Source organism: Saccopteryx bilineata, chromosome 2 (genome assembly GCF_036850765.1).
Source record: "Saccopteryx bilineata isolate mSacBil1 chromosome 2, mSacBil1_pri_phased_curated, whole genome shotgun sequence".
In the NCBI taxonomy this organism is placed as follows: domain Eukaryota; kingdom Metazoa; phylum Chordata; class Mammalia; order Chiroptera; family Emballonuridae; genus Saccopteryx; species Saccopteryx bilineata.
Genome location: NC_089491.1, coordinates 378,173,538 through 378,201,504, shown reverse-complemented (window position 1 = coordinate 378,201,504; position 27,967 = coordinate 378,173,538). Strand labels below are relative to the sequence as shown.

The 27,967-nt window shown below is 42.7% G+C and overlaps 1 protein-coding gene across 4 annotated transcripts in view; it reads left to right on the top strand.

Annotated features, from left to right (window-relative positions):
• Nucleotides 1-26,388, top strand: part of SPOP (speckle type BTB/POZ protein) — an 83,371-nt gene extending 56,983 nt beyond the window's left edge. For all 4 annotated transcript variants that reach the window (XM_066263900.1, XM_066263897.1, XM_066263898.1 and 1 more), the window contains 9 exons: nucleotides 3,650-3,793; nucleotides 4,459-4,580; nucleotides 7,665-7,816; nucleotides 7,973-8,100; nucleotides 15,345-15,522; nucleotides 18,153-18,208; nucleotides 19,428-19,550; nucleotides 23,650-23,792; nucleotides 25,159-26,388. In XM_066263900.1, coding sequence (XP_066119997.1) covers nucleotides 3,716-3,793; nucleotides 4,459-4,580; nucleotides 7,665-7,816; nucleotides 7,973-8,100; nucleotides 15,345-15,522; nucleotides 18,153-18,208; nucleotides 19,428-19,550; nucleotides 23,650-23,792; nucleotides 25,159-25,303 — 1,125 coding nt within the window. In that variant the 5' untranslated portion in view covers nucleotides 3,650-3,715 and the 3' untranslated portion in view covers nucleotides 25,304-26,388. The remainder of the gene's footprint in view (nucleotides 1-3,649; nucleotides 3,794-4,458; nucleotides 4,581-7,664; nucleotides 7,817-7,972; nucleotides 8,101-15,344; nucleotides 15,523-18,152; nucleotides 18,209-19,427; nucleotides 19,551-23,649; nucleotides 23,793-25,158) is intronic.
• The last annotated feature ends 1,579 nt before the right edge of the window (nucleotides 26,389-27,967 follow it).

Sequence of the window (27,967 nt, the reverse complement as noted above, 5' to 3'; positions counted from 1 at the left end):
AAAAAAAAAAAAAAGTAATCAGTTAAAGAAATTATGGCAAAGGGAATAACAACATTAAATAAATAATAAAGCTATTATAGAACAAGCATTTGAACCTGTATAGAATATAGCATATATAGAATAACCTATACTTTCAAGAGATGGGTCACAAATTTGGCTCAGGGCTTCTTAGTAGCAAAGCAGAGAGGGCAGCATGGTAAGATTCATATTGTCTGTCCATAGGTGAAAACAAACTGGTATTCAGGAAGGGAATTTCTCCCTTGGGTATTATAAACCAGACAGTGTGTGATATAATAGAACACATCCTTACCTTATTCCTACAGTTAATACAATATATTTAAAAAAATAAAGTAGGACAGTACAAATAATAGTACACAATCAAGTAATTATCATCCCAAACCTAGCAGACATTTGTACTGTCATATTCGCCTTAATCATCCTTATTTTGAGAGAAGTATGAGAGGTCAACTTGAAATATCTTATGCTATTTTCCCAGCCTCATTCTTCTCCCTTGCTCTCCCATCATGAATCTGATGCATAGCTTGTCAATTTTTTTACTTCTACTGCATGCATATATCTGAAAATAATAGATAATCTGTTTTCTTTCTTTTTTCTTCTGTTTTCTTTCTTTCTTTTTTCTTTTTTTCTCTTCTCTCTTTCTGAGGCAGGGGGAGAGAGGAACATTGAGCTGTTCCTGTATGTGCCCTGACCAGGGATTGAACTGGAATAATATATAACCTTAAATTTGTATAAATAATGTATTACACATAACATTGCAAATGTTGATTTTTTTATTAATGTTGTGCTTAAGCTCCTCTCCATGGTTCTATAAACCTAGTTAATTAATTTAAAATTTAAAATATAGTTTTCTGTTATACAGAAATAACCCAATTTAGTTATCTTCTCCTTCGAATGGATTTTTAGTTTGATTCTAGTTTTGTTGAACACCCTTGTCTGTGTCTTCTTATGTCTGTGTGCAGGTTCTCTAGGGCAGTGGTCCTCCAAATGTGGTTCCAGGGCCAGCACATCAGGATCACCTGGGATCTTTGTTAGAAATACAAATTCTCAGGCCCATTCCAAACCTCTGAATCAGAAACTGTGAGGGTGGGGCTCAGCAACCTATTTATCAGGTGACCCTGCTGCATGATAAAATCTGAGAACCACTATTCTAGTGTAATACTAGTTAACAGTAGAATGCTGAGTCTTAGTGTACTACACACACACTCAAGTTTACTAGATATGGCCAAATTCCCATCCAAAATATGCAGTGTATGAGAGTTCCTATATCCCCATACTTGGTTGGGTTGATTTTTAGTTTTTTTCTGTAGCTTTGATAGGTGTAAAATGTTTTAGAACAATTTTACTTTCTTTTTTTGTGAACAGTATCTCTGTAGGTTAGCTGGCCTTTTTCATTTTTTTTTTTTTTTTTTTTCATTTTTTTTTTTTTTTTTCATTTTTCTGAAGCTGGAAACAGGGAGAGACAGTCAGACAGACTCCCGCATGCGCCCGACCGGGATCCACCCAGCACGCCCACCAGGGGCGGTGCTCTGCCCCCCAGGGGGCGATGCTCTGCCCATCCTGGGTGTCGCCATATTGCGACCAGAGCCACTCTAGCGCCTGAGGCAGAGGCCACAGAGCCATGCCCAGCGCCCGGGCCATCTCTGCTCCAATGGAGCCTTGGCTGCGGGAGGGGAAGAGAGAGACAGAGAGGAAAGCGCGGCGGAGGGGTGGAGAAGCAAATGGGCGCTTCTCCTGTGTGCCCTGGCCGGGAATCGAACCCGGGTCCTCCGCACGCTAGGCCGACGCTCTACCGCTGAGCCAACCGGCCAGGGCAGCTGGCCTTTTTCTTAATGATTTTGTACAAACAGTTTATCAATTTATCAATGAAGTTATTCTTTGTCATGCATTGCAGGCTTCAGTTTGGCTTTTGTTTATTGTACTTAAAAAGTTGTGCCTGACCTGTAGTGGCGCAGTGGGTAAAGCGTCGACCTGGAAATGCTGAGGTCGCCGGTTCGAAACCCTGGGCTTGCCTGGTCAAGGCACATATGGGAGTTGATGCTTCCAGCTCCTCCTCCCTCTCTCTCTCTCTCTCTCTCTCTCTCTCTCTCCTCTCTAAAATGAATAAATAAAATAAAATAATTTAAAAAAAAAAAAAAAAAAAAGTTGTAACCGGCCTGACCAGGTGGTGGCGCAGTGGATAGAGCATCGGACTGGGATGCGGAAGGACCCAGGTTCGAGACCCCGAGGTCACCAGCTTGAGCGCGGGCTCATCTGGCTTGAGCAAAGAGCTCACCAGCTTAGACCCAAGGTTGCTGGCTCCAGCAGGGGGTTACTCGGTCTGCTGAAGGCCCGCGGTCAAGGCACATGTGAGAAAGCAATCAATGAACAACTAAGAAGTCGCAACGCGCAACGAGAAACTGATGATTGATGCTTCTCATCTCTCTTCGTTCTTGTCTGTCCCTGTCTATCTCTGCCTCTGTAAAAAAAAAAAAAAAAAACCTTCCAAAGATGCAAAATTAAAAAAAAAAAAAAAAGTTGTAACCGAATTCACCAATTTTTTTAATGGCTTTGTGTTTAGAAAGGACTTGGAGGGGAGAATTTTGTGTAGCAGATATTTGAAAATGGTCTGAGGCTCATGAGAGAGCTCAAAGAGAGATGTGGGAGGCCCTGGCCGGTTGGCTCAGCGGTAGAGCGTCGGCCTGGCGTGCGGGGGACCCGGGTTCGATTCCCCCCCTGGTGGGCAGAGCGTCACCCCTGGTGGGCGTGCCGGGTGGATTCCGGTCCGGCGCATCCGGGAGTCTGTCTGACTGTCTCTCCCCGTTTCCAGCTTCAGAAAAATACAAAGAAAAAAAAAAGAGAGAGAGAGAGAGAAAGATGTGGGAGAGATACATGTTTAAAGGCAGAAATTTGACACTGTTGGGGTTGATAAAATTGTCATGAAAGAGAATGTAGATTGAGAAAATGAGGCTTTAACTATGGGGAATAATAGTGAAGGAAGAGAATCCAACAAGAGATTGAAGAATGATCAGAAAACAGGGCAAGAGTAAGGAGAAGAATCTGAAAAACTGAACAGTGATGGGGTATACGTGGGGCTGATCTCTAATGCTGCAGAGAAAGGAACACGTCTGAAGGGATCAAGTTGCTCTTCAAGAGAGCAGCTAGCAGTGGGTTGAGGAATAGAAGCCTGCTCTTCCTTAGTTTGTACTGAAGTGTGAGAGAAGATGAGACAGTAGCTAGAGGGGTAACGAGGTCCTTTTCCTTCAGGAGTAGGGTATTTGTGTCCCAAGTGAAAGAGCCAGTGACAAGAGTTGTATGGTGTTCACTGTGCTGTCTCCTCTTCAGGCAGCCTTTTCATAGATATATTTTATATGCCCTTTGAGTAAATTCATTTTGGTATGAGAACATTAAGTATTGTGCAGAGGATTAAAATAGGGTGATACAATTGTGACTAGGAGACTAGATTCGATTAGGTGATTTTCTCCAAGGTTAACATGTAAATTTGAGATCGGAATGCTAAGCAGCCATTTGAACGATATGGATAGAGAATTCTAGGCAGGAGACAAGTTTCCAGTCTCTGGAAAGTCAAACAAAAATAGTAGGATGGTATGCCATTAATGTAAAACATCCTCTTGTTTCTTGGATTGGCTAGGGTGAAAAGAAAACAGAAATCTTTGTCCCCTGATTTTGGAAATCTCGCTTAACCTTCAAACTGGCGATGTCAAGGGTTCCAAGTCCTCCGCCTCCGGCAGAAATGTCAAGTGGCCCTGTAGCTGAGAGTTGGTGCTACACACAAGTAAGTTCATGTTTTCACTCTGTGAATCTGGAGTCTTGGGAGGATTTGGTGGCTGAAAGGAATGAGATTTTTTTCTCTACATTAGGTTTCCTGCTTTCTCTGGAACATAACTGCCAAATAGCGGACAGATAAGGTGCTTGTCAGCTGCTCATTCCTTGCTTCTCACCTGGAATTTGAATGCCCTAGGCCAGTGGATTTCACTGGAGTTTGGAAGGGAGCAATCTTTGAAACTAGACCCACTTACATCCTCCTGGATGGAAGTGTGTTCCTCAGTTGGGCAACTCAAAAGGAAACTAGGTTTGAGATTTGCGACCCCTGGTAGCAGCATCAACATCTCAATTGTCAACACTGCTCTGAGCAGACGCTCATTTTAGGTGTGGCTGTATCGTCTGCATTCCTAACCCTGTCTAGGTTTTTCTCAGTCTCCATTCAGTATTTCTCAGGAGCTGAGAAAAGTTATGGAGCAGTTGGTCACTGTGAGATTTGTTAAAACGTGATGAGGGACCTGCGGTGAGACTGTGGCTGAGCCTCCATGCTGGCCACACAGCTGTCTTCCTCTGGGGGTCACGCAGAGGGAGGGGGGAGGGAAACGATAATCTGATCTTCAGCCTGTTTTTTAGGTTGCCCCCTTCCTATTTAATTGCTTCCTGGTTTTCTATCAACAGATCAAGGTAGTGAAATTCTCCTACATGTGGACCATCAATAACTTTAGCTTTTGCCGGGAGGAGATGGGTGAAGTCATTAAAAGTTCAACCTTTTCATCAGGAGCCAATGATAAACTGAAATGGTGAGGAAGAATACATTTAGCTGTAAAAATTTTTCTAAAAGTTTCCTGTTTTGCTTGGTTTTATGGAGAGACTGACTAGAATATAAGATCCTTAGCAGACAGGGACTTTGTACTTAATATATCCCCCCAGTGCCTAGGACACTACCTGGCATGTATAGGTGCTTGCTATATAATTGTTGAATTAATGTAATAAGTATATCAGGGATCTGCAAACTCAAATGGCTGTAGGGTAATGTAAATGAGTATAGAGAGCCAGTGTGGTAAACGATGTTCTGATCTAGTGTAAGTGTAGACTGTGTACTAGGCAAACTAGCGAGCCCCTTCTCAAAGGGGTGGTGGGTACTGAGATCCAGCTGACTGTAGCTACGTGTGAACACGGGCGGACCATTGCCAGATTTTCTGGTTATTCAAGGAAAGCAAGACATCTAGATTTTAACATACAATCTCTTGACTTTTAAATTGCCTGTTTTTAAACAAATAAAGGAGATTTATTTGCTTATATAACTGGAATGCCCAGGTAGGATGGTTTTGGAGCTTAGTTTGATCCAGCAGCACAGTGGTTAGATTAAGGACCCCATCTCTCTCTGCTCTGCCCTGTCCTGCCCTGCTCTCCACACTTGGAGATCTCAAGTCTAATTTCCCTTGTGGTTGAAGGATGCCTGGTGTTAGTAATGGGCGCATTGCACTACCATCCAACAGAAGCCTTTGAATTTCCTCTGAACTGACTGTTGTGGCCAAGAATATGGCACGCTTGTACTGATCAGTTTAGGTCTGGGTTCCTTCAGTCCCTGTGGCAAAGGGAATACAGTCTGAGCGGGGTCAGTCCCATCTATACCCTGTGTCCTCTGGAGGAGTAGGCAGTTCAATAGATAATCATGTGCTCACATCAAAGACCAGACCACGGCCCTGGCCGGTTGGCTCAGTGGTAGAGCGTCGGCCTGGCGTGCAGGAGTCCCGGGTTCGATTCCTGGCCAGGGCACACAGGAGAAGCGCCCATCTGCTTCTCCACCCCTCCCCCTCTCCTTTCTCTCTCTCTCTTCCCCTCCCGCAGCTGAGGCTCCATTGGAGCAAAGATGGCCCGGGCGCTGAGGATAGCTCTGTGGCCTCTTCCTCAGGCACTAGGATGGTTCTGGGTGCAACAGAGCAATGCCCCAGATGGGCAGAGCATCGCCCCCTGGTGGCATGCCGGGTGGATCTGGGTAGGGCGCATGCGGGAGTCTGTCTGACTGCCTCCCCATTTCCAACCTCAGAAAAAATACAAAAAAAAAAAAAAAAAAAGACCAGACCACATGTCTGTGAACCACCAGTTTTAACCTGATAATCCACTGAAAAGTTAAATAGGTCCCCATTTAGTATTTGTTGTCTATGTACAGTAAGCAGTGCCCTACTAGAAGCTGAGAGAGAATGCTTATTCTTAGGTATTTTATTGAAACCTACAACTTGAACACAATGTATAGTGATGTAAGTGGCATATGCACTCCCTAGAGAGGCACTGGATTAGGCCACCTGTTTGAGAGAGGTGTTGGAACACTGGCGAGGCCTAAGGGTACATATGGCCTGTCTGGTTGAGGCAGTGTCTGAACCACATGCAGTTCAACTGACATTTAGCACTTAACTCAGTTGAACCTATTAAATTCTGCCTGAATTTTGTTGTGCTCCATTGGTAATAGATTAGCATATCTGACTGTATAGCTTGGAGCTATATACCCTGTGTAGCAGGTGTTTACTTTTATCTGTACTTCCTCTGTACTACCTCCTTTATTATAATTTTATAATATTATTGCCAGACTTATAAAATATTGGTAAAAGATTAGATACTATTCACATATTCTCTTGAATACTTTTTCTCTTCCAAGGTGATATTAAAGGGCTCATTGGCCCTTTTATTTCGTGGGGTTACCACAGTCTCCACAAAATTAGGTGCTGTCTCCCCTGAGATTGAGGATTAGAATAGTCTGACTTTTGGCCCTGGACAGGTTGTTCGGTGGGAGTGTTGTCCCAGTATACCAAAGTTGCAGGTTTCATCCCTTGTCAGGGCACATAAGAATCAACCAGTGGGCCCTGGCCGGTTGGCTCAGCGGTAGAGCGTCGGCCTGGCGTGCGGGGGACCCGGGTTCGATTCCTGGCCAGGGCACATAGGAGAAGCGCCTGTTTGCTTCTCCAACCCCCCCTCCTGCTAGAGTGGCTCTGGTCGCGGCAGAGCGATGCCCCGGAGGGGCAGAGCATCGCCCCCTGGTGGGCAGAGCTTCGCCCCTGGTGGGCGTGCCGGGTGGATCCCGGTCGGGTGCATGCGGGAGTCTGTCTGACTGTCTCTCCCCGTTTCCAGCTTCAAAAAAAAAAAAAGAATCAACCAGTGGCTTTTTTACCAGGGGTTGGTGCAGTGGCTGGAGCATCGACCTAAGATGCTGAGGACCCAGGTTCAAAACCCTGAGGTTGCCAGCTTGAGCGCGGGCTCACCAGCTTGAGCATGAGATCATAGATGTGATCCTGTGGTCACTGGCTTGAGCAAAGGGTCACTGGCTTGGCTGGAGCTCCCTCTTCCCCCACATCAAGGCGCATATGAGAAGCAATCAGTGAACAACTGAAGAGCTGCAACTATGAGTTGATGCTTCTCATCTCTTTCCCTCTCTATCTGTCTCTCTCTCTCTCTCTCTCTCTAAAATATAACCAGTGAATGCATGGATAAGTGGAGCAACAAATCAATGTTTCTCTCTCATTCTCTCTCTCTTGCTAAAATCAATTAAAAAAAGAATGGCCTGACTCTTAAAATATTTTAGGGAAAAAGTGATTTGGGAAGTGATTGGCAGGTGTAAGCGGGGTGTATGGTTGAATTCTAGACTGCCCCTATATTTTTGGTGTTTACTTTTTAAAAGTTGACTCAGGTTGCTCTAGAAAAGTGATCCCTAAATAGTAATTCTACTAAATCATAACTTCCTAGTTATGGGGCCTGGGTCGGTTTGCTTGTTTATTTGTTTTTTAAACATCTCCCTCTCTTGATTCTTATGTTCTGGTTCTCTCCTATCACTTCTCCAGCCTGTGAGAATGGATAATTTCAATATTTTTCCCCTTATCTGTTTTGGGCAGGTGTTTGAGAGTAAACCCAAAAGGGCTGGATGAAGAAAGCAAGGATTACCTGTCACTTTACCTGTTGCTGGTCAGCTGTCCAAAGAGTGAAGTCCGGGCAAAATTCAAATTCTCCATCCTGAATGCCAAGGGAGAGGAAACCAAAGCTATGGGTAAATGCTTTCTTATTGGATCCATTCTTTATTTTCATTTCCAGCAACTTTATGCACTGATAAGTTGTAGATTCGATCTGGGTTTTTTTGTTTGTTTGTTTTTTATTTTTTGCGTAACCCTAAATATGACTTTTTTGGTTTTTTTCTTTACCTCAGAGAGTCAACGGGCATATAGGTTTGTGCAAGGCAAAGACTGGGGATTCAAAAAATTCATCCGCAGAGATTTTCTCTTGGATGAAGCCAACGGCCTTCTCCCTGATGACAAGCTTACCCTCTTCTGTGAGGTGAGTGCTTCTGCCTGCTGCCGGACGGGCAGCTCCCAGGCCTGGTCAGTGTGGGCAGATTTAGTGTATAGTACCAGGAGTGGAAAGTCAGAAAAACCCCAAACAGAGCGACGCTACACAAACATTATTTATGTGACTGAAAATTCTCATGATTTCAAGATCGTTGGGCACCTCAGCTTTCCACTTGTTACTGTTCTTTTTTTTTTTTTTTTTTTAATTTATTTATTAATTTTTGGAGAGGAGAGAGAGACACAGAGAGAGAAGGGGGGAGGACTGGAAGCATCAACTCCCATATGTGCCTTGACCAGGCAAGTCCAGGGTTTCGAACCGGCGACCTCAGCATTTCCAGGTCGACGCTTTATCCACTACGCCACCACAGGTCAGGCCTGTTACTGTTCTTAACAAAGATTGTGTACAATTTTGGGCAAGTGCATACGTCTGTTTGTTTTTTAAACTTCATGGCTCCTCCTTGAGTATGAAGTCCACATAGATTTGACTATACATCGCTTTTCTTTTCTGCTCCTTGAACTAGTTGATCATTAGGAGTTGAATGTCTCAGGTTGTCTTGCTAAAGTGGTTGTGATATAAGAAAGTCATATACCTCCTTTTTAGAGTGAAGGTGATGTAGATGGAGGTCTCCGACTCCTGCTTAGCTGAGAGTTATCTGTAGTCAGCTCTCTCACCAGCACCCTAAGAGCCTTTCTCAGGCTTACAAGAGAGAGCTGGGAAGTGGTTTCTTTAATAGTATATACTAATAAGTAATCTCATGCTGTTATAAGCACATATTTATAAATACTCATAAGCTCACAGTGTAACAAATGAATAAAAGCCCTAGCCAACTTGGATGTCAGTGTTTCCTATACCTATCGTATGGCCTAGGAGCCACTTCCTGAGCATCATCGCTTGATGAAAATGACCGCTGTTTTCAGGGGGAGGGTGCAGGCAGGCTCCCTACAATGTGCGCTGTCAAATAATAGGTTTACACTATTATTTGAGTGAGTTAATGACAGTTCCAGAGGCGTGTCACCACCTGTGCAGCCAGAAAGGGTGTCCCTTAGGAATCTTGCCCTTTTGTAAACGAGGCCTGGCCAGTAGTCTACCGGCTTCTTTTCTGAGTCACAGTTCATTGATTATTTGCACAGAATAGTTCCTGGTGGTTAGGAAATTTTGGAGGTATAGTTTATTAAAATACCACACTAGATACATAAAATGCAGTTTCCACAATAGCTACCTTTTAATTTTTTTTTTCTTTTAGCAAGAGAAGGACAGACGGACAAACAGACAGGAAGGGAGAGAGATGAGAAGCATCAGCTCATACTTGGCAGCTCTTTAGTTGTTCATTGATTGCTTTCTCATACGTGCCTTGACCAGGGGCTCCAGCTGAGCCAATGACCCCTTGCTCAAGCCAGCGACCATGGGATCATGTCTAGGATCCCATGCTCAAGCTGGTGAGCCTGCACTTAAACCAGATGAGCCCTCGCTCAAGTCAGTGACCTTGGGGTTTTGAACTTAAGGTCCTCAGCGTCCCAGGCTGATGCTCTATCCACTGCACCACTGCCTGGTCAGGCTTCTTTTTAATTTCTTAATAAAAGAAGGAAATGCTAACATAATGACATTTAGATAAATACAGAAATTGTTGTAGTTGTTTTCTGTCTGATGAGCTTGAAATTTGAATTTCATGGAAATCTAACTAGTTATAAGAAATGAAAACAGTTATGTGGTTTTGTGTAAGGTTAGACGATACATAAACAGACCAATTTAATCTTCACCTGTCTTAAAGATCTAAATTTCAGAAAAATTTAAAAGCAGTAGAAAATTCTAATTTCTGTTGGAAATGAAAGCCAGTCTTAACTGTTCTCTGAAGAAAGATATCGCTTCTAAATGTCGCATCTGGTGTTTTAGGCAATGCCATAACCTTTATTGCAGCATTTGCAAGTCCACAGTGGGTCCAGCCTTTTCTCATATGCTTCTTCCCTCCCCCAATCTGCTCCAGCCCCTGTATGACATTCTGGTTCTGAAAACAGTTGTCCTGCCCTCACTTGGCAATCTCTCATCCTGTGGTTAAGGCTGAGGTGCTCTCTCCCCCTTCCTTTCCCCACATACAATTCTCTTAGGAGTGATCCTGTGGTTAAGTTTAGATTTGCCTTACTGACTTAGAAGGGAAGTGAGATGACACTTTGGAAAGGAAAAGATGTTGAGCAGGGAAACGTCTGCTAGGTTCTGCTGATGCCATCGGTTTTTTACCCTCGGACCAGGTATGCCATCTGTTCCTCTCACACTTCTCTGTTGGCCACAGGTGCTGAGTGTTGCTTCTCATACTTGGGCTCCTGCCTAGTGAGACTCGTTTCTGTTCCAAGGCTCTCTGTGGACTTAGTAGCATTCAGCATTGCAAGATAGTTGTGTGGCGGGTAGGGAGGTGTTGGATTATGTGGGTTTTAAAAATGTCTGCAGCTCATCTGAGTTCTTAGCGCTTTACAAAGCTAGATCATTCTTCGCTGCAAGTTCTATCCCTTTGACCTGTTGCTCCCTTTTATCATCGGAAAATGTGTATACAAGTTTATTTTAGTTCATATTTATATTTATTATTGGTTTAGTTAGTATTTTTATTATTTAGAGGCTTTTATGACGTTGTTATCTACATACTTCAATTACTAGTACTCCATGGCTCCATTCCTCACTCTGCCTTTGTCCCAGACATTTCTGTCCTGTTGTGATGCAGTAAGTATAGTTGTTTCATGATTTATTTATTTTTTGGTTCCCAGAGGCCACAACAGGTAATCCTAAAGTACAAGCCTAAGAATCACACATGTGTGAGTGTGGGCTTTATTTCGGTAGTATTACTGTTCATGAATATTTAAATGAAATTAGATTACAAACCTGAACATGCTGAATGGGTGGTCTTGTTTATAATGTGCCGCACTGGGTTCACTTTCAATCTGTGGTGTTTTTGTCTGACTATTAGGAAATGTGGCAATTCTTCCAAGCTGATTTTGCTTAGTTAATATATTTGGAAGCATTTCAAAGCCTTCCTTGAATTGTCTCTCTTCGCATCCTTTGAGCTAGTTAGTTCTGTTATCCTCATTTCATGTTGCTAGGGAGAGAAGCAGTGCCTAGGGAGGTCAGGTAGTTTTTTCCCTAATGTTGTGCAGCAGTAAAGTCAGCTGTCCATTTTCTGTCACTGGTCAGCTGTGCCACATGACATGGGGACGAGGGCCGCTCACCCCAGGGAAGCATGGGCTCTACCAAGTTCTCTTAACAGTATTTATTTTGGAAATGAAACAGAATCATGAAAGATTTACACTTTTAATTTTCTCTATAATAATTTGGACCATAGAAAATCTACTTGAAATATTTTAGCTTCTGTTGACCCTTCTCTCCATTTCTTTATATTGAAAACAAGTAGCTATTAGTAATGAGGAAGCCTGTATTCCACCTTCAGGGTCTATGCCTTTGATAGGTAGACAATTCCAGTGTCTCTTTGTAATGTTGCAATTATAATTGAAATATGAAATACCTAGATACTAATTAATTCTTAAAGTATCCCTTTCCTTCTCAAACATAGAATATTCCTTCATAGCCTGGGCATATGATTTTTGCCAAATTTTAAGTATATGGGTCTCTTCGTTTTTTTCCTTTTTATCATTTTATTAATGGATTATTTGGATATATTAGTTAAACTATATTAAAATGCCAATATTAGATTTTGTCCTACAAGATGGTGATTTAATATGTAATATTATTATAAATTATAAAATATGATGTAGTAAATCTACAACCTGACCCGACAACATCACCGGTAACTTGGAATTGACCTGTACGTTTCCCCCATCCCTTAGATCTGTTGTCTTCCCCACTCTGAGATATTAAATAGCTATTTTGAATTGTATGTTATCATCCCTTTATTATTTGTATGCCTGAACAATATATTGTTTACATTTGATTGGGTTTTTTTTCTTTTTTTGTGTGACAGAGACAGAGGGAGACAGAGAGAAACAGATAGGGACAAACAGGAAGGGAGAAAGATGAGAAGCATCAATGCTTTGTTGTGGCACCTTAGTTGTTCATTGATTGCTTTCTCATATGTGCCTTGATCAAGGGGCTACAGCAGACCAAGTGACCCCTTGCTCAAGCCAGCGACCTTCGGCTCAAGCTGGTGAGCCTTGCTCTAACCAGATGAGCCTGCACTCAAGCTGGAGATCTTGGGATTTCGAACCTGGGTCCTCTGCATCCCAGTCCAATGCTCTATCCACTGCGCCACCGCCTGGTCAGGCTACATTTGATTGGTTTTGAGCTTTATAAAAATGGTGTCAGAATGTAGTCAACTAGGGCTTGCTCTTTTCACCTTATGTTTCTAGAATTTATATTGTGGACTTAAGTATAGTTCATTCATTTTTAGTGCTGTAGAATAGTTGTGTGAAAATACAATAATTTATTCTCTTGTTAATGGACATTTAGATTGTTGCTAGTCCTTTAATTACAAGTAATGCTGCTGCTATAAACAGTCTGTATGCAGAGTCTTTTTTTAATCCTCAATTGTTTTAAATATATAGAAGTAAAAAAATATATTTCCATTGGTTTTATTTTAACTTTTTATGTTTAGGTGAAATGTGCAAGAATTGGCACATTTTAATCTTTAATCTTTATGATACTTTTTTTTTTTTTTAAGAAAAGGAATTGACTTTAAAAATGAGGCCCTTTTACAACTTGAAATTTTTTTACAGCCTTCCTGAGACATTGCATGCAGTCATTTATAAGACGACATAAATGTCACAGTCATGTCATCTTCACAGCTGTAATTCGGAATGAGTCTCCATAGTCAACTTTATAGGCATTAAAAAAACTTCCGTTTTTCTCAAAATGGTTTCATTTTAGCAGCATCATTTGCAGAGGTAAACAATCCCTTTTTAAGTTAAAAGTTTGGGCTCTGAGGACTCATTTGTGAATGCCATTTAAAATTTATTTTTAATTAAGCGTATTTAATGTTGGTGAGAGGTGCCAGACATTCAGAGCTCTGGAGACTCCAGGCATCCATATATCTACAGAACAAGTCTGGCTCAGACAGAAAAGGTGCATTCTCCTTCCTGCTGTGCTCCTGTCTCTGTCTAGAGGAAGGAATTGTCCCTGCGAGAGGTCACAGTTTTGAGGTCCTACTCATTACCAAGTATGCATGTAACCAGCAGAGGGTCCACTGATAACCATATTTGAAGTTCACCTTATTTCTTACCAGTTCATTTTACCTAGTCTAGTCAGTTGCCATCAAGGTTTAATAACGTTGGGCTCCTGTCAGCCTGGTTTAATTCAGGCTTATACCTAGTGCCAAAAGCATTCTGTTCCCTTCGTTGGTCATCCCAAGAGAGTCCTGTTTTTCTCTATGAGGAAGTTGGATATACTTCATCTTTTCCTTTAAAAAAATTAGCGATATTTTGAAACTATAACTGGAAACAGCAACTTCTACTTTTGTGTATAATATATCAAAGAAGTAAGGGTGTTAACGTGAGAGAATGGCTGAACCAAATTAGAGATCTTGAATAGGACAGTAGAGAATCTCTGTGCGATAGTTTCTGCTGGGTCTCGGGCTATTAAAATAATGTTATAATCTGGCTGATGAATGTGCTGCTAATGCTAAGCACATTCATAATTGATTAACTTGGTTGCTTCATTGCTCAAGATTATAACAGTTCATTTTAAACAAATGAGTAAATTTCTTGACCTGATAGTAAACATTTCACTCCTACACAAATGAGACTGCCCGTCATTTGGATGAGGTAGTAACTTTGCCGCAGGGTTTATGACTGCATTTAAGGGATGATTTCCATCTTAAAGGTTAAAAGAAATTTGGGTCATTTAGGATGCTCCTAAACTTTATCTTCTAACTTAGGAATAGCAAGAGTGGGGAGCTGATTCTCAAGGCTTATAAATTCTGCTTTGATTTTAACATTATTAACTTAGTACGATGTAGGAAATGAGGCAGAGAATTAATTGGTGGTTTGGCAGAAGACTGATCTTCTGGGTCTTATCTTCAGTTTGGTAACTTAAGTTTTTATTTTATAATGTTATATGGCTTATACCGTATTTCTCCATGTATATGACATACCATTTTTTGAAAAATTTGGGGTCTAAAAACTGGGTGCGTCTTATACAGTGGTTGTGGCATTTCAAATGCCGTAGATAGAACCAAGGATGAGGCAATATATGAAGACTTATTTGTCATCAGACACTGATGAGGGCAAGCTAATGGTTGGGAGTTTTGAGAGTAATGAGGAGATGTATGAATTTTATGATGACTAAAACTTGAGTTCAATAACTTTATGTAATACCCTTTTCCCCCAAATTTTGGGCCCCAAATTTAAGGTGCGTCTTATACTTGGGGAAATACGGTAAATCTTTGTGTCGGTATATAGTAACAAATTTATCTGACTTTCATTGACCCATCTAGAAGTTAGCTTGGTCGTTTTATCTAAGCTGAACTGTTAAGTCAGCTGGTTAGAATATGCTGCTGCCAAAGCCATGGTGGCAAGTTGGGTCCCTCTTTAAACCTGTCCTCATCTTTCTGTTCCAAAGCTATCAGCACATGTCTAGCTGGAGCCAGTCGCCTTGTATATATATCTCATTGTCACAAAAGACCGAGCAAAGGTACAGATGGTGTAGGATTCCCACTCACACTACCAGAAAGGTCTTCCAAGCCCAGTCCTGTTCATTAAACTAACATTTGTGAGGAAGTAGCAGTGATTTACCAGCCCAGTGGAAGCTGCATTTTACTAGCATGCTCCAGACCTAGCTGAAGTAAGTGAAGTGCTTTTAGGCATACTAAGTTTTTCTCTCTGAAGAGTTTAGTTTAAATGGTTGTTTCTATAGGAGTTCTTTATATTTAACCTTTTGCTTAAAGCAGAATAAGGAAAATACTTGAGTTTAACACTTGTTTCTCTCAGCTTTTTCTCTCTGATGGCTTTGCCCAGGATTTCAGGGAAGGGGATATGGAGCTTACTAGAAGCTGGAGAAGAAGGAGAACATGGATCTGTCTCCCCGTTGTCCTGGGATGGTGTGGACTACATATGATTGTAATAGATTGGAAATTACTCGATCCATAGGGTAAAACCTTGATTTGTGGAGGTGGTTAAAAGAGAATCAGACTGACATTAGTATCTGAGCATACCATAGCAACAAGGTAAAAATCATCTCTCTTCCTGCTGGGAAGAAAATTCCTGGTAACAAAAGCTTTGTCTGTGTTTCCTTGTCTTTCACAGGTGAGTGTGGTGCAAGATTCTGTTAACATTTCTGGCCAGAATACCATGAATATGGTGAAGGTTCCCGAGTGCCGGTTGGCCGATGAGTTAGGGGGACTGTGGGAGAATTCCCGATTCACGGACTGTTGTTTGTGTGTTGCTGGCCAGGAATTCCAGGCTCACAAAGCTATCTTAGCAGGTTAGTATTTATTCATGGGAAGCATTAGTTTTGGTGAAACAAGGAAAATCAGTGGCTGTATAAGTCACCTTTTGAAGTAGTGCAAAAAAAATGTAACTAATAATTTTTATATTATGCTGACATTACTTGTTATAACCAAAAAGGCAGTTCTCCATAAAAATGATATATCTGTTTTTCCTCTCTGTAGTGGATGTAGGCTGCCACTTTCAAGGAACAGGTGATATATATTGAATGAATGCCTTTGTGCCTAGAGAACAGATGTCAAAACACTGGTTAAGGTTAGGTATTGGTCCCTAGACAGGGACTTAGGATGTAACAGAGGGGATTCTGGACTCAGGACTAAACTGTTATCTACCCAACTCCCCAGCCCTAGAGGTCTTAGCCCTCTTTTTTGTATAAAGGTATTAAAGAATGAGAAGGCTGCCAGTGACATGGAGGATGAGGTCTAATTCCAATAATAGGCCCTTTGTCTTTAAGACTAGAAAGATTGACACAGAGGAGGAACTGATAAGGCAGGACTGACTACCTACCTCACGTGAGAGCACAGTAGTCAACTTCTATTCAGGCCATAAGACAGAAAAGGAAGTAGCATGAAACTTGAGGCAACATATTTCTTACCGAGACCCTCAACTCATCTCTGTTATTCTGAAATAGATATCTGGCAAAACTTGAGTCTGGCCGATCTAACCATCTTTCTGTTCCCTCTCTCAACTAGATGTTACTGTGTAATGCTAGAGAAAGTCCTCCGTCCTGGAGGGTAGCGGCTCTGCACTCAGCTAGGCCCCCGGCACTGCTAGGAAGTCTTTCTGCAGTCAGCTCCCTTTCTTTTTCTCAACAATAGGTGCTTCAGACCTTCACCACTCTCCTTTAATCTCCAGCTCCTGGAAGATGACCTTGCTACTTCTTCCAAGAGAAAATTGAGGCCCTTTCCCGTAGCTTTTGCCTCTCGCTTTACCTGCATTTTCCCTGCATTCTTGGTGGAAGGGGTTCTTCCGTATGTCCCAGCAGACTACTTTCTGCTTCTGTTCAGTTTCATATCCCATCCTGCCTTCTCAGAAGCCTTACTCTGCCTCTGAACACCTTGTTATCTGGTATCTCCGCCATCTCCTTTCTCCTATTGCCTATTTCACCTCAGCTTGGAAAGAGGCTCAGGCGTCTCCCTTTAGTTACTCTTTCTCCTTTTTTTCAGAGCTAAGTTTCTTAAGTTAGCACATTGTCTCTACGTCTCTCCTCCCACTTATCCTCAGTTCACCTTCATGCAGGGAAAGCAGTTTTTCAAAGTTGTATGACCTGCTAGTTCTTGAATTTGAAGGACTCTCTAGTTCATATATAGTTTGACTCTTTTCTCCTAGTTTTCTTCAGGGTTTATGGCTGCTTCTAATGCGTGGCCTTCCTCTTCTTCAGCTATCCCTTTGAACATTGGTGTTCCCTCAGTTCTCTTTTCATTCTATTTATTCTCCCTGGGAAATTTTATTTATTCTCATAACATCAGCTTCTGTCTACCCATGAGGACCCTCTCAGCATTATCACTGCTTCATCTTCAACTTCTGTAGTCTATTTCTTTAGTAGCCCTTCTAAAATAAGAACAATGAGAATTAATATCCTTTGGAATATATTAAAACATTGAGGCTCAGAGGGTTAAGTGATTTGCCCAAGATTATGTGGTTAGAAAATGGCAGATCTAAAATTAGTCCTTTCCGACATAAACTATAGATCAAATTTCCACTTACCTGTTAGCTCAGGGTTCTGCTCTATATTCCATCCTTTCTTCCTCTCTCAGGTAGAGATTCATTGGTAGTTTCAACTTTCAGCAAAATTTCTGATTTATTGGACAACATGATAAAATTTGACTTCTTAGCCATTTTATTACTTCATGGTTGAAATTAAGTTTACTTATTATTTATAGTGTTCATTAGACTAGACTTGGGCATGATTTAGAACACTAAATCCCAACCTTTTTTCATTATTCCCACCCCTAAGGAAAAAAATTAAATTATCCCTAATGAGAGACATTAAATACTAAGGAATTAGATTTTGTTGGGTAGGGTTGAGCTTTGAAGGGCCTTACATGATTGTAATAGCTAAGTTTTTCTTTTGTTGTTTGTTTGGGTGTTTTGCTACTTTGGGGTATTATTATTTGAAGGAACAGAAAACCTGCCATAAACAAGCATGTATGTCATCTCATTAATGGATGCTGTTGGGCTCTGTTCTTGACCTCCTTGCTGTGTGTTCTCTGGACGTGGGGAAAGTAGATATCATTGTTTCACACAAACTAGGTATTAGGACATCCTGCTTAGCCTGAAGGACTTCCATTTGAACCCCCAAATCTACCCAGAGGATATCATTGTCATCCAGCATAGGTAATTGGAATTATTTCCTTAAACTATGAATAGTTGGAATCGAGCTAATAAATTATTTTGAAAGTAGCGATTTCTTTTTTGTCCTGTGTGTTATAATTATTCACTTAGTGATATAAGAAGAAAGGAATTTTCTAATTCTGGTGTAATTTGAGGCAAAGACCCTTTCCTGAACCAGTGTGACAGGAAAGAAATGATCTCTTACACATAACAGAACCATGAGATTGCAGTGTAATAACCATATCTGTCTTCGTTGCCTTTCACTCTTTCTAGCTCGTTCTCCAGTTTTTAGTGCCATGTTTGAACATGAAATGGAGGAGAGCAAAAAGGTATGTATCAGAGTAAAAATACGCCTTTCAGCTAGGTGATTAGAATAAGATGGTTTTTCCAGTTTGTCAGCAGATTTATTTGCCTCATTAATGTTTCTTACTGTGTTATTGAAATACAGTGCAAATTCCCTGGACAGGCACTTTGTGGGAGGAGAGAGGTGGTCCAGAAAGAGTCTAGGGATGCAGACTCCCTCCGTCCCAGGGAGATCCTCCAAGCGGTTCAGGGTGAGGGTGTTAGATGTGTTTCTGCTCTAGAAAAGAAAGGTGAAAATGAAAGATATAGTTGTCTTCCTATTGGATTTGAGAAAACAAAGATGGTACATATGATGGAGAAAGGCTGTTATAATCAAATTGGCAAAGGGCAGTTTTCCATTCATGTTAGGTTTTTATTTGTCTATTTATTTATTTATTTTTACAGAGATAGTCAGAGAGAGGGACAGATAGGGACAGACAGATAGGAACAGAGAGAGATGAGAAGCATCAATCGTCAGTGTTTCATTGAGACACCTTAGTTCATTGATTGCTTTCTCATATGTGCCTTGACTGCGGGCCTTCAGCAGACCAAGTAACCCCTTGCTTGAGCCAGCGACCTTGGGTCCAAGCTGGTGAGCTTTTGCTCAAACCAGATGAGCCTGTGCTCAAGTTGGCAACCTCAGGGTCTCAAACCTGGGTCCTCCGCATCCCAGTCCGATGCTCTATTCACTGTGCCACCGCCTGGTCAGGCCATTCATGTTAGGTTTTAAATAATACAAGCACTGCCCTGGCTGGTTGGCTCAGTGGTAGAGCGTCGGCCTGGCGTGCAGGAATCCCGAGTTCGATTCCTGGCCAGGGCACACAGGAGAAGCATCCATCTACTTCTCATGCCTCCCCCTCTCCTTCCTCTCTGTCTCTCTCTTCCCCTCCTGAAGCTGAGGCTCCATTGGAGCAGAGTTGGCCCGGGTGCTGAGGATGGCTCCATGACCTCTGCCTTAGGCGCTAGAATGGCCCTGGTTGTAACAGAGCAGTGCCCCAGATGGGCAGAGCATTGCCCCCTGGTGGGCATGCCGGGTGGATCCTGGTCGGGCGCATGCGGGAGTCTGTCTGATTGCCTCCCATTTCCAACTTCAGGGGGAAAAAAAAAAATACAAGCATCTCGCCTCACCAAAGCCTAAAATCTTGAAAATTGTTTAGGGATTTTGTTCTCTTGGAATGTTTCTCACTTCTGGTTTTTCTGGCATAGAATCGGGTTGAAATCAATGATGTGGAGCCTGAAGTTTTTAAGGAAATGATGTGCTTCATTTACACGGGGAAGGCTCCAAACCTGGACAAAATGGCTGACGATTTGCTGGCAGCTGCTGACAAGGTGAGATGGGAATGGGAAAACGTCACAGACTGGGCGTCTGTGCCACATTGTAGCTAATATGAGCATATATCCTAATTTGGGTGGACAATTCTGGGTTACTTTTGTGTTATAGTACAATTATGACAGAACCTTTTTTATTTTCAAAGTATCTTGCTTTGGACAATAAATTCTGTGGCCACCCTGCCTGTGGAAGTGTAAATGGGCCATTTGCCTCTCTTCCCCAGCTCAGGTGTAACTGAGTGATATTAAAGACTCAGGTAATAACTAACATTTGGATTTATAATTTATAACGTTCTCGATTTTGTTAACTTTGAAACTTTTTCAATAAGAAAATAATCTTTTACGCATTTTTAACTTTCCCCTAAGTACTTAAATATTTAAAATTATAAGATTATTAATAGTTCTTTGGAGAAAAAGAGATACTACCACAGTAAATGCATACTTCCTGCGATAGTAGGATAGATTTTGATTTGAAAAATGTTAAAGTGCAAAAATAAGTTGTGGCTCTTAGCAAGGAGATACAGCTGTCCCGGGTTATGAATGAGAGAGGTCCTGTAGGTTTGCTCTTAAACTGAATTTGTATGTAAGTTGGAACAGGTACATTTACCTATTAAATGCAACTTAGATGTTTGTCTTAACATAGTGCTTATTTTTACTTTTCTGTGCATGTAAATACTTAAACATTTTCCAATTCAACCTTAAACAACCTCGGATGATGCAGAAGATGACGGACTTGTTGGAAAGGATGGGACAGGTGTTAGAGAGTCAAGGTTTGATTCCACTGCTGGAGTCAGTTTCTTGAATAGGTATCAAGGGAGGTTTGTACCGAGCTTTTCTTTTTCTCAGCACAAATGGCCCTGTAGCATCTCAGCCCTCAATAACTGTCCGGTAAACGTTGGTGAACCTCTCTGTATCAGGATCTTGCTCCTCTAACTGCTATTCCTGCTTCAATGAGACAAAATGCATCCGCTAACTCTTGTAGAAAACTTTTTTTGGTTCTGGAGTTTCTAGGCCCCTGTTTTTTTCCCTAAATGCTATCATCTGCTGCTCTAGCTCTACTCTTTGTTGGTTAGTTCTTTGTCATGGGAGTCGAGTGACTTTGAGATCATTTTCACTGAGGTCCAACTGCAGTTGATTACCAGTAACCCTTATGGCACTCTGTAAGTGTGAGTTGTATGTAAGTCAGATGTTTGTAACTCGAGGACTTATTGTATGGTGATTCCCAATATAAGCTGGTAAACTGGAGGGTGGGTAACAAAACACTGAGGTTAACCAAGTTGAGTGGGGGTTTTTGTATGTTGCTATTTGTTGCAGGGTCTCTCAGAACCTTTAGTATGTTTGTGCACTGTGAATTTTCTGAAAGGGAATATGATAGCATTTCTCCAGTTTAGTTAACCCTGGAATTCTTTTCCTCAAGATCAGCCCTGGGATGTGTTTCCCCCAAAACGCACTTGGGAAATGGACTTTCCTCGTGTAGATACACCATAGAGAGAGCTCAGTGACCTGACATCAGAGGCTCTGTGGTCTGAAGAAGGGTGACGGGTGTGTGATTATCCTGTGGAAGCCTTTCTTGTGTTGTGAAGGCGGGTTGAGGCAAGGGTATCGGAGGGAAGACCCAGCCAATAGTAGATGCTGCAAGAAAGATGGTTCTGATGCTGCAGCACCCATTGGAGGGCAGAGCTGGTTCTGACCTAAGGGCACCAGAGCCTTTTCCAGATTTGAGCCTTTTCATGGGAATAGTTTCCTTCCGCCTTCCTCTGCACCCTTGAGGACAGAGGAAAGTACCTATGTTTATAGTGGAGACTTTGTCTTTATTGATCAGCTCTTTGGAGTGTTTGTAGAGGATAAGGCATGTAAACCCAGTCAATGCTATAGATGAAAAGGATTGAGTAATAGCTATATACTGCTTATCACCTCTCAAGACTTCATTAGTATAATAAAGCAATGCGAAAACCTCATACTTACCCTTCCAGTCTAGCTCAGTGCTAACCAGAGGAAACTTGCTTCCAGTGGAGACAGTAAGAAAATATACATTGTGAGCTCTAGGGAAATTGAAGACACACAGCCCAATGCCTGCCTTTTTTTTTTAATGCCTGCTTTTTGTAAACATGAATATAGAGCAATTCTGATTATACGCCCTCTGATTTTCAGTGAAGTCGTCACTTGTGCTTATATACACCAGGCATTATCTGCCTCAGGTTCTAGCTACCGTAGGGTGAGTAGTATCGAAAGGCCCACTTCTTAGAAATACTGAGGCTCAGAGTTGTGTATTCTCAGAGCCAGGGCTAGATATCTGTGCCCCTGGGGTTTCATTTCTGCTCCTGAGCCAGAGAGGCTACTGGGAACCTGCAGGTGCACAGAGCTTGGTGAGCAGCCCCAGCTGACCTTCTAAGGGGGGCATTTCCAGTACAATGTGGTAACTGACGATTTTACAAGATAAAGCAACCGAATCACAACAGTGCTTTAAATTTATGAATGAGAAGTAACTGAAGAGTGTGTTTTCAAGTTCCATCCAGAATTTCCCATTGAACACTCTTTGCTCCACACTTATTTGAGAACATTTTTATCTTTATTTTAACATTTTATCCTTGTAAACTTCAGGAAGACACGATAAGAAATCTTTCATGGAAGGATCTCAACATCTAGAATTTACCCAAGACGCTGAAACAGCCTCTTCTGCTTTTCCAGTCTCTTGGGGACATGTAATTAGACCAAAAACAAAACAAAACACATTGGCCAGGCCTGGGAGACACAATTTGAATCTCTCGGGTAAGTACTGCCATTAGGCAGGTTTTTCAGAAGTATAATTAAGAAAAAACTTTGTCCCCCAAGGGACAGGAATGGCTACTTTTATCTAATTACACAGTAGTAAAAAGTTTTTTTAAAAAGAAGGTATTGAGAAAGAGAAGAGGAATATTCTCTGCAGCACTGTATAAACAGAACATTTACTCAACCTTTTAAAACAAAAATCTAATTTCTTGCTTGTCTAGTGTCATTTCTGTTTCCCATGGAAACTGTTTTCCAGTTGCTCAAATGTAAAAAATTAAAGCTGCACTGAAACCAATAAAACTCTCTTTTTGCTGCAGGAGATCACAGCGCCAGCAGATAGGCCTCCTCGCCCAGAATTCAGGAAATAAGTGTCCTGGTTTGAGTGTCACGGTTCAACCTGGAGGAGTATTGTCATTGAGGTCCGAGGCCCCTAAGGTGGGGTCTGTATGGAGACTGGATAGCCTCAACCGGACCTCTTTCCTGGGAACTGATTAATGATGTTTCATTATGTGCCGCCTTTTATCCCTCCCTCCTCTTCATCCCTGAAGTCCTTAGTAAGGTCATAGTCTCATACTCGAGAGCACGGAGGACAGTTGCATCAAAACAAATGTGCCCAGTGTTAATCTAGACTTTCATTTCCAGAACATTTCTACCCTTTACTTGGGAAGTAGGAAGATTTCAGACTGAAACTGGATCCAGGGTCTTTGGGTCTTTGCTCTTCTACCCTGAGAATCTTAACCTCAACCCCAATAAAATAGGACTCCATTTATCCTTCTCCATTTAAAAGGAGGCCTTGGTTGACCCTCATTCAGGAACAACTGGTGGCAGAGACACTGGTGAAAGTCACCACAGGGCTCTTTCCCATAGCCTGATGGGCCAGTCGGAGTACCCTGCTGGGCTAGTGACAATGCTTAAATAGAAAAGACTGTGCTTCCCCCTGGTCTGGGTCTGAATAAAAGGATTGCAGAGATTAAAATGTAATGTCCCTAGTGACTTGAAGCAGAGTGATGCTTCATTGTAAGGGTAGGTGATGGTTTGAGAAACACTCAAATCATAGTTGGAATAGGGTAAACCTGAGGATAGGGGCCTACTTCATAATCGCCATTTTCCTTGTAGGTACGCTATGGAACTTGAACGGTAAGTATGCACGTTATTTTAGCTGTCTTCCTTTCAGCCCTCAGAGCACGGTTATGTTTCATAATCGCAGTGGCAGCCTTCTCACAGTCTGCGGTCTTGTTTGGGCATCCACTACGTGATGGTACAGCTGCAGAGATCCAGTTCAGCCGCGGCCCGCCTGCGCCTGCGCTCACCGCCTGCTTGTGTCTTGCAGTACGCCCTGGAGCGTTTAAAAGTCATGTGTGAGGATGCCCTCTGCAGTAACCTCTCCGTGGAGAACGCCGCAGAAATTCTCATCTTGGCTGACCTCCACAGTGCAGATCAATTGAAAACTCAGGCAGTGGATTTCATCAACTAGTGAGTTGGCATCTTCAAAGTTCTTCTTTCAGGGTAGTTGGGATAGCCAGAGCAATGAGAAAGACTTTGAATTAGTGAATAAAATAGACGAAAAGCTTCATTAACCTTTTAGTAGTAAGTATAGAGTTTTCATCTTTCCCTTCATCTTGACAGTGTGGAAGATGGTTTTGCTTTCATGGGTCTAATTTGATTGCTGAGTGAGGTGTTTTATTTCCTTATAGTGATCAGAATTGATGAAAATGATAATTTGCTGGCCAGAAACAGCTGTGCTTCCCAAATGATAGCATCTTTACTTCATATTCACTGGCTTAATAAAAGGCATATAGATCTCTGGGAGAACAGAAGTGTGTTTTTATGAGTTAGTAAAATATATCTAATGGTTCATTGTGAAATGGGGAAAAGAGAAAAGATCATCAGTAGTAGGTGAGGTTAAATACTGTTTTGAGAAAACAATGTTCATTCTGTTTCTTCAACCTGAAATGACAAATGACCTGGCCATATTATTTCTGAAGTAAGGCTCAGTGGGGCACATTCTGCTCCCTTGCCTGACGGAGTGAAAGTTACAAAAAGCCTAAGGTGAGACGCAGGCCTCGAAGCCCGCGCAGCGGCGTTTCTGCTATGAGACGGGTCTAAGAGGTTGCCAGGTAGATGAGTAAACATTATCTTAACACAGAAAATGGCCCAAATAAGGAAATGATGTCCTCTGAGTTGGTGTTTTTCAACCCAGTGATTACAGACTCTGTAATCTCCATACTGCATCAGGGTGGTTAACTCATTCACAGACCAGCACCGGATTTCTGAGGACTAGCACCCGTCCGCAGACCAGCTGTTGAAAAGCACTGCTCTGTCTGTCTGTAAGATTGTTTCAAATGAGGTAGTTACAAGAGGAAGGACTAAATGGTGGTCCCAGCGGGTGCTCACTCTGTGCTGGACACCTGCTTGATGCTGTGTAGATGCTGACCATTCAGTGAAGTGTGGTTAGTCCCCTCCTCCTTTACAACCAGGTAGAGCGCAGGCTCTGGTCTGCTCTGTGGCCAGGGCAGTCGTAACTAGAAAGCCATAGGAAAGCTCAGAGCTGTCTCTTCATTAGTAACATCAAGGGCATGGACAGTATAGAGGGGCCCAAGGAACACTCGTCTTGTAATTGGTAATATAGTGGCTCAAAGTCCTGGTTTCAGCCACAAGCTGGTCAGCTGTCTGCACATTGTCTAACAAGTGAATGTTCATGCATGTTAAGAATTTTCTGTCTGAGTGTTTCTTGAATTGACACTCTTTGCAGCAAACTGAGAACTTAGGCTATCTAGGTGGCTGTTTAACCCATTCTTCACTCACTCTTTTGATAACCCATCTCTCCACGTTCTCCTAGTCATGCTTCGGATGTCTTGGAGACCTCCGGGTGGAAGTCAATGGTGGTGTCACATCCCCACTTGGTGGCTGAGGCATACCGCTCTCTGGCTTCAGCACAGTGCCCCTTTCTGGGACCCCCACGCAAGCGCCTGAAGCAGTCCTAAGATCCTGCCTGTTGTAAGACTCCGTTTATTTTCCAGAAGCAGCAGCCTCTGTTGCTGCCACTGACCACCAGGTAGACAGCGCAATCTGTGGAGCTTTTACTCTGCTGTGGGGGGAAGACTGCATCATGGCCCCAGACTTTTAAACGCACTAAATAAACTTGGGGGAAACGGGGGGGAGGGAAGGGCTGGGGCCTCGGGGCCGTTCATCCCGATGAAAAGCCTGTTGCTGCGTCACTGTGTTCCCTTGGGCCTGGCCGAGTGCGACCCGGTGGGGCTCGGTGTGGGCGTGGTCCCGGGACGCCCCAGCCGGGCACTCGGAGAAACCTGTCTGCGTCTGACTGAGCAGGACACGTCGTCAGGTGCCGGGAGCAGAGAGGAAAGAAAAGAAGGACGTTTAGTTTTAAGAGAAGGGGAAAGAAAAGGAAAGAAGAAGGGATTTTTGCAGAATTTCTCAAAGATCAGTTTGTGGATTCCAGTACTATTTATATTGAGAGAAATTTCAGTTTCATCCGACTGTGCTGAAACTTGGATATTTGTGAAAACTCCTCACCACCATTACAAGTATCAGAAGAGCTCTCTTGTTGTTAGCACTTATTGTTTGCAAGAACAGAATAAATCCTTTTATCCCTTTATGAAAAATGACAAGTAAAGGCGAAAGGGGAAGGAGGTTATTTGATCTGGAAGATGAGTGTTCTGATGTGGTGGCTTTTGCAAAAAATCTTTATTGGTGTTGAAAACTGGAAAAAAAATTTCACCCAGAATTCATACTGTCTTGACAAGAACTATGGTTCTCTGTTTTTAGATATTGTGGAAAATGTTTTTTTGGCATTTTTCTCTGGTTTTATTTCTCCTTCCTCCCCCCCCCCTTTTCTAAAAAAACCCCAACAAAACAAAAAGAAAAGGAAATTTTATTATTAACGCTGTGTGGAAAAAGTCCCAGCGCCCATTGCTCAGCTGTTCGTACCTGCGCCTGCGTAGGAGCCAGTCCTGTTCCTTCCACTTCGCCCCTCTTCGTATAGAGGAGAACTTCCAAATGTTAATTTTTTTCTTTTTGAAAATATAAATAATGACTATTTTGTACTGTGTGGTATCTCTGGTCTTTTGTTTCACTCATCTGGTTTGTCTTTGGGGTCTGAGCCCCGTCAGGGATTTTGCAGGCCTAGTTTGATCCTGCAGTTTGCAGAGATGATGTTTGAAATGTCGGAGTGGTGCACATTTATTGCATCTGCCTAATCTCAAGTTTCCTTGGTGAATTACCAGCATCTGCCAGTCTCCTGTCCTTCTTGAGTCTCTCCCAGTCCACATCCTGCAGGCCAGGGATCAGGCTCCTGCCTCTGCCAAGGCAAGCAACAGAGTGGGCTTTCTGCACCTGACACATTTTAAGATCTACTTTCAAGTGCCCTTTCTAGTGAAATATAAAAGGATCGAGGGGACATGAATGTGGAGATTAAATAAAGGGAAATGATTATCTCTGACTGGTTCTGTCACCGATTGATGTGTTTTCAGAAAAGGTAACGTCTGAAACCCCGCGAGCCACCGAGCGTGCTCCGGGGCAGCTCCTCCGCCTGTCTCCGCCCCGTGCGCCGGACAGCAGATGCAATGGAAAACGCCTTGGCCGTCTGGCCAGTGTATGTGTTATTTGACCTTGATGGAAACATGGCATGGTCCACCTTCCATTTCCCTTTGGTGACTTTAGCCTTTGCGAATATTCCGATTTTCATTGATCTTGTCACCCCGGGAATGGAGTAAGTAAGATCTATTATCTGTATAATCAAAGACAGGATTTGCTTACTGGAAACCAACCACTCATTGCACTTTGTAGTTTCCACCTGAGCATCACCTGTGTTAGGAAGTGCCCAGTTCTGTGTGTTTTGGCTGCTGTCCCTGTGCCCTCACCTCCCAGACCAGCACACAGCTCCGGGGACCAGGGCACACAGCCCCCTCTCCCCACATTGTCTCTCAGGTAGCGCATTTGCTCAGCAGTTCTCAGTTTCCGGTGAACCTCCCATGTGCAGTATTGCCATTTGAACTCCCCAACCACTTGGTGAGTGCGGTAGGACAGGTGATAAATAGCATCTTCCCATTTTAGAGATGTGAGAAGTGGAAATCCAGAGAAGTCAAGTGACATGCCTAAGGACACAGAACTGTTGAGTGACAGCCCTTCTAATGCAGAACCCTGAAAAGATTGTCAGTAACAGTAGGAAGTTCCTTTCCTGAAACGTTTCGGTATGAAATCTGAGCTAAAGCTTCCTTCCTGTGGGAACGGCAGCGCAAAGCTCTGGAAGGGCGCCTTTCCCAGCTTGCTCTTCAGAGGCTCCAGGAGGACGAACTCGACTTGAGACCTGCTTTCTTCCTCATTCGCAGACAGCAGCAGGGCTGGGGCTGCTGGGTTCGGGACGCGTCCTCAGGAGGAGAGCGACCCTGGCATGTCTTGTCACTTCTGGCCGGACGAAGGTCTCCCTGGGGTTTTCCAGTGTTTGCGGAATTGCTGACCTGGGAGTTTCACTGTGGCTACAGCTGCTAGGGTCCCAGGTACAGGAGGAGCTACTCCGTGCTTCTCCTGTCATTAGTACGTTATTTCTGGACATGTTTGTTTTTGTTTAAATGATACAGTTGAAGCCATCTGGTTGTGACAACATCAGAGCCCCGGCATACTGTTCGTAA